At 38.5% G+C, this 6,888-nt stretch overlaps 1 protein-coding gene across 1 annotated transcript; it reads right to left on the minus strand.

The window, feature by feature from the left end:
- Positions 1–3,543: 3,543 nt before the first annotated feature.
- On the minus strand, positions 3,544–6,342 carry SDAD1 (SDA1 domain containing 1). The gene has a single exon (XM_044057717.1). It carries the CDS (start codon positions 5,856–5,858, stop codon positions 3,795–3,797), a length of 2,064 nt encoding a protein of 687 aa, XP_043913652.1. The 5' UTR covers positions 5,859–6,342; the 3' UTR covers positions 3,544–3,794.
- Between the last annotated feature and the right edge of the window lie 546 nt (positions 6,343–6,888).

The raw sequence follows: 6,888 nt of genomic DNA on the forward strand, positions 1-6,888 counted from the left end.
GGCGAATCAATAGTGAGACACACAGATGCCAACCTCACCAGGTTGGACACTGAGAAGGTCACGGTCAGCTGCCTGTCAGGTGCCAGGAGCTGTCAAATCACGTACACACTTAAATCACTCAGCAACAACTCCCATTAGAACTCAGATTCCACAATCTGTTAACCTGGGAAACCCAATACTCTTAATTATCTACAAGCACTATGCAGTTAAGTGATCTGCTCAGTCATGCCTTAGGCCAACTGAGACTGACAAATTCAAACCTTAATCATCTGGGCTAAAAGGCCAGGCACACTTTATCAAAATCATAAGTAGTACCGATTACTAAAACTGACAGGTGTGTCAGGAACTGCAAAATTGAATTAACTCTCTTTCTTTATATATATATATATATATATATATATATATATATATATATTAAACTGGTAATTTCCAAGTGTATAACTTTTGACAGCAAAAGTTATAGTCACATAAGCATTCATAAGGGCAATATTACACATTATGCTGATGCTGTTCAAAACATGCTGTGTCACAGGCTTTTCAAAATTGTATACCAACATCCAAGATATACTCACCCAATCCAGAGAGCAGAAAGTGTTCATTTCTGGACAACATACTTAAAAAAACACCATTCCCTTTTTGGCATGTACCTCACAAAGCAAATGCAACAGCTGGAGGGACCAGAGATTCCTCACCAGATGAATCCAGGGCCTCAAACATCTACCCTACACAGATAGGCTAAAAGCCCTGTCCCTCTACTCAGTTTCCTACAGACTCTTCAGAGGCGACCTCTGTCTGGCATACAAAACAATCTCAGACCCCACCCTGATGGGACTGCTGCATATCCACAAGTCAAGCTCCATTCGAGTAACCTGCACACGCGACCTCAACCTGGTCTGGGACATCAACTGGACTTGTTGGCGAGACAGGTGCGTCTCAGAGACTCCCCCTTTAGTGGAACAGACTCCCTCTCCACATAAAGCAGAGTACCTCATTAACCCCTTTTAAGCTCAACCTGGATAACTGGATGGGGAACAGAAAATACACCCCCTGGGATTCCACCTATGTCCCTGCTGGACAACGGCATAAAGTGCTAACTTGTTGGAACATGGGCTAAATCCGTGGCTAGGCTTCAGGGCCAACAGCCTAGTAACTTCTTATGATCCTATGAAAAAAATTCAACAACAGCCTGAGCTTTTTTCAAAATAAAAAGGTCACTGTAGTAAAAATGCATCTAATTTTGTCTTACAATGGACCAACATGCCTTGTTTGCTGATGTGAACAGCTAACATTGTCAAAATGTGATACAGACTGCCAGAAACTTGATGATGCTTACCTAAATCTTTATTTTTAACCAGTACTCAAGTCAACATCTATGAAAGGCATTCCACTGCATAGAGCTCATCAAATCTGTCTGTATAGTAGCCCTCTATGCATGAGAGCTGGATCAAATATTCAGGATATTGGATGACCAATTAAGCATATATGAAAATTAATACATGGGTAAACAAACTAGTAGGTAGAAATACAGATTTATGAAGGGAGACAAGTTATTTGGTCCTCACAGACTGCCCATCTACTTATCCACCCCATTAAGCAGTACAGTCTGTTTAACCAACTTAATCTTTTCCCATATATGAAAAAAATACTATTAACTGCTTAAGAGAGCTGTGCAACATCTAAAGACATGATAATCTGCTACTGCAAGGTGCCACACTGCAACGTTAGATTTAAGGGTCTGATTAGCTCACTCAAAACAAGAGATATCAAGTGTGGGGTTTGTCACTGCAGCAATGTACCATGATGGACACCAGTGGTGAACTCAGAGGAAATTCACAGCAACCTGAAAGGCATGAAGTTAAGCCACTGAGGCACAAACATTTGGCCATATGTTTGCATGTGTTGTCAGGCACAGCACTGTCACATTCTTCCACTATACTCAGAATATTGGGGGGCACAAAACAACATGTTGGAAGGACAGGTATGTGTCTCATAGATTACCTATTCTCTGGAACAGACTTCCTTGTTCATGTGAAACAGAGCTTTTCAGTATCTGCTAGTGAAAGTTAAAGGCCCTAGCTTAAGCGCCAGGAATGGCTAGAAGGACTAAGAGAAATCCACCTCAGAAGAGTCTGCTGATCCTCCACCCTATTTTTGGACTGTTAAGTGAAAAGTATACTCCTCTTAAAGTGAAGCAGCATTCAGGATGGTCAGTGCTGAGGTACCACCTTCCCCCTTCAGCAAAAAACTGCACTGCTGAAAATATAGCCAAAAGCCACCCATGCATTATGATAGTGAGGGGGAGGAATACAGAGTGTGGTCCTATACAGGTGTGTCACAAAATTGTTCTTATATAGGTAATGGAGATGGAGATAGAATTTAGAAGAACATATTTTACCTTTAAAAAACAAGCATTTGTCAAATGTGTCAATGCCACGTTTGCCTGCACTAGAAACAAACCTGTGTCAATTATGGTATGTATGGTCAATAAACTGAGAAAATAAAGTATTAGATTGCTGGCATGTAGAACGTACAGCCTTTCTTCAGTGAATTCAAAATTATTACACAATTTTTCCACATTACCACTTCTGTAAGACATTAACTGCACTTAGGAAAGCTATGTACTGAACAGTACGACATATTCCACACAAACTTTCTTGCTATTCTAGTAATACAGCACCGTGGCTGAACAATTTTGATACTTTTTACATTCACAGAGAGTGAAAACATGATGTATAGTTTGTTCACTCTGGCACACTGCTGTGGAGTTTGATTATTTTCACACATTATGCAACAATCTGAACTGTATTAAGAGCTACAATACCATAATGTTACTGAAAGAAGTGGTTATCTTATATAAAATGACATATTAATTGTTTTCCTATATAACTACTGCTTGCTGAGAAAAGTTTCTTACTGAAATGAACCACAATTTTATGTATTTGCAAAACAGCACAGAGCACTTTTTAAAGTTACAGTGGATGAAATCATGTTATTTTGCTACTGGTTCACTCAAGAGAACAGCGTTATTGCTTTGGTTTACATTCATAAACATTATGAGCTGCTGTGAAGTGTATGTAGGACACGTTATTAAAAAGTATACTGCTATAACAATTACACATTAATGGTCTGACTCCTTGAAAGGTATTATGTGAAACAATAAAAAGCAGTTACTCAAAATAATTATTTTAAGAACAATCTGCTAGAATTAAATATACTATCAGCAAGAAAGCACGGCAGTGCAGCACTGGATAGCAAGAGCCATATAAAGATAAGAAACCTCCTCATTTCTACATAATTGCAAATATCATTAGTGACAGTAGTTGCATAGGACTATAATGACAGGGTAGCAAAGCTTCAACAGAAATTCAGCTCCAGCCAACATTTGGCATTATAAATGCTTGTTCATGTCTTCCCCTACAATTGCTGAATTCAGGACTGTTCAGTGAAAAGAAGGATAGGTGGCACTGCTAGTAATAAAAAAAAATAGTTTTAAGCTTTTGTTTACTACGTTAGTGAAGAAGAGAAAAAAAACAATAAGCTATGTCAAGAATATACCTGCAATAAAGCTATTTAATAGCATATGTATTAGCAATGACAAAAGTAAGCAAATTTTCAGGGTGTAAGTTGCAAATTAACTTCTCAATCAACAAACAATTTTTTTTTTGACCAGGAATCATTATAGCTTGCAATTAAGTAAACAGAAAAGGAAACAAGTTCATAAAGCACCATAAAACAGGTGTAGTTTGACATTACAAAGTAATTTCCACTGCTGGCATCTGCATATTTCACTGTGATTAATTTAACAACTTCTTTTTCTTCAAAAGAGCATCCCGTAAAGCAAGCTGTTTGTCCCTGAAAGAGCGTTTGCCTTTCATTCTGATGTTCTGACTGTACTTCATCATCATAAAGTTCTTTTTCTTTCTCTTCTCTTTATTAGTGGTGCTAGCAAATGGGTTCAGTCTGGATTTCTTTCGTACAAATGTATTCCTTTCAGTCTTCCCAGCTGCAGCTGTTGCTAATCTTGTCTCCTTATCAGATTTTGGTTTCTTATGCAGATGCTCAATGTCACGTAAAGAAAGCAGTTCCCCTCGGTTTGCTTCATCATCTGTAATTTCAATGTTTTTCCTCTTTTGCACTTTACTTGAAGCAAATCTAACTTCTTTACTCATTTGTGCAAGGCGAATTTTCTTAAAGTCATCTTGTGTGAACAGTCTACTGATACTAATTGAAGCTGCTTTAGCCTTTTGCTCTTCTAAGGACAGAGTCTTCACATTTTCCTCCCCAGTCTTCTGTTCTTCATCTGAGGAATGGTGCACATCTATCCATTCACCATCATCCTCTTCATCTTCACTCAGACTAACATCTTCCCAGCCTTCTTCCCCTTCTACTTCATTTTCAGATTTCTCATCCTCCAGTACTTCAGCTCCAGGAATGTAGTCTTTTGCATCTAGTTCTCCATACTCAAGAACTCTAGCATCCCTGGAGGATTCTGTTGGTTTACCCCTATCCTTTCTATTCAGCATTTGTGGATTTGTGGATCGGAAAATGTTTATTAAAGTTTTTGCAGCCATCATTACATTCTTGTCTTTATGTGATTTGTACTCAGCAAGGTCTTGCAGAAGCTCTTCTGTCATAGCCAGAGGACATCTGGAACTTACTTCCTTTATCGCATTAATCCCTACGGTCATAACTTCTCCAGAATTTCTGTCAGTAATAAAGTTGTTGGCTATTGTCCTCAGAACAGGCTGGATAATCTCAGGGGGTACCAAATGGTGTGTAGCTTGTGCAGTGTACAGTAGAATCTTTGTTACTTCTTGCTGATGTGGCTGTAAAAACCTTTGCACAAATGGATAAAAATTAAAAAGAAAAAGCTCATGAATACCAACCAATCGTGAAATGAGGTCCAGCAACATAATCTTCACCTCAAATCTTTCTTTGGAACGTTCTAACTGATGTAGAAGTTTCTCTGCAAAATCTTGAGGATCGTGTATCAGATGAATTGCTGAGAAACTAAACAATTCTTTCTTCTTCTTCTTTTTATGCTTCTTGAGAACTTTCATTGCCTTTTCCAGTTTTCTCTTGTGCTTTGTATTTTTCTTTCCTGTTGCATACCTCATGATGATATCTCTTGCCGAAGGGCCATCATCTTCGGATTCAGAGTCACTGTCTTGTTTTGGGTCTTCATCTTTGCCCAAGAAAAATTTTAAAGCAGCGACCTGGATCTTTGTGACTTTAGAAAAGCATGCAGTAGTAATAACATTTACGGTTTTTGCATCATTCCAAATATTTCTGTTATATAATTCAATCATAACATCAAGCGACATTTTGGCTGCAGTCACATTGCCATCTCTCAGCATTGTATACATAAAATTTTGCAGGCTCGTGTTGACTTTGTTGTTTTTGTGTTTTGCGTTAATATTCTTAATGTCAGTCACAATATGGATATATAGAGTTTTTCTTAAAAGTTTGTCTTGACAACGCAGAAGTTCAAAGAAGAGCTCTAATAAATCTGTTGGATTAATCAGGCCCTTGTTCCTCAATAAAATTAAAGCTTTGCAAAAAGTCATTCTCAATTCCGGATTAAGTACTGAATGGTGACAGAGAAGCAGCTGTTTAAGCTCTTGCGGAAAAGCTGACAAATGGGTTGGGTAACACTGGCTAACGTGAGCCAAGAACATAACGAGTTCGGCTAACTCTTTGCTGGGCTTATCAGGCTGAAGTTTGAAAACGCGAACAACAGACTGGTAGTGATGGTACTGCTGAAGAAATTCTTCTGTGTAGGACGAAGAATCTTTCTTAATTAAATTCTGCAGCTGTGGCAAGCTGCTGGACAGCTTAATATTATTATATCCAGACATAGTAAAACTGTTCACACTTACGGCTTGGTTTCTTCGTTTTACATTTGAAAGTGGTCTTCACTATTTCTATTATCCCTGCGAAGACTCGATCCTTCTTCCGAAGTTAATCAGCGATGCTGGTGTTTCACGTCATTAGAAAGATATAAAACGAAACTTCCAAAAGTGACAGCCAGGCTGATAGTGAGGGTGGATTTTTCTTCTTTGAATTCCACGTGGTGGCCCTCTCACAAGTGGAGAGAAGCGCACGTAGGAACCTTAAACACTGGGAGCAGATGTATTAGGTACCATCACAGGGAGCAAACTCGAACCCAGAAGTCACAACTGGAAAAAAGGAATACACTGCCCATCAAGAGTTACAGTGCCCTGGAAGACAAGAAGGACTTGTAATTCTACGACGAAATGGTTATACTTTAAAATATGAAAATCACGCTTAAGGTACAACAAAGTAGCTGGAACAAAAAAGACAGTTGCCCTTAGACGGAAAAAATATAGGGATGTTCTTGAGTTACGTATTTCCGGGTTTCGACGTTTGTAAGCCTTACGAATACTTTGCGTTGTTTTTTTGGGGGGGGGTCGAAGAAATTGTGTATTTAATAGTGTGGTTCCGCAAACTGCAGTAGCAAGATTGCCTGTTTAGAGGTGGTTAGTGAGAGTGGTGTGCTTTGAACCTAAATATTCAGAGTGATTTTTCAACTTTAAAACGTTTATTAAATGAAATATAAATATTCCAATATTAAGTTGTCAATTTCTAAAGCAGAAGAGACATTTGCTAATGCCCACAGTGAAAATATTTTACATTTTTTAATGAAAATAACCATCATGCAGGTGCAAAAGGATGTCCCCGCAAAACGTTTCTGTATTGTGCATTTTATGATGGACCCCCCCCCCCCCTTGTCCCTTAGAACTAATTTTATTATATGAGTACTTGAGAGAGGATGTTATTCAGCTCTTTGCATGAATATTCACAGGATTAAGCGTCTGAGCTGTTCACAAGGTGCTTTTAACTAGTCAAAGGTATGAGGTTTGATTC

Source organism: Protopterus annectens, chromosome 1.part2 (genome assembly GCF_019279795.1).
Source record: "Protopterus annectens isolate FY-2018-M chromosome 1.part2, PAN1.0, whole genome shotgun sequence".
Lineage (NCBI taxonomy): Eukaryota > Metazoa > Chordata > Ceratodontiformes > Protopteridae > Protopterus > Protopterus annectens.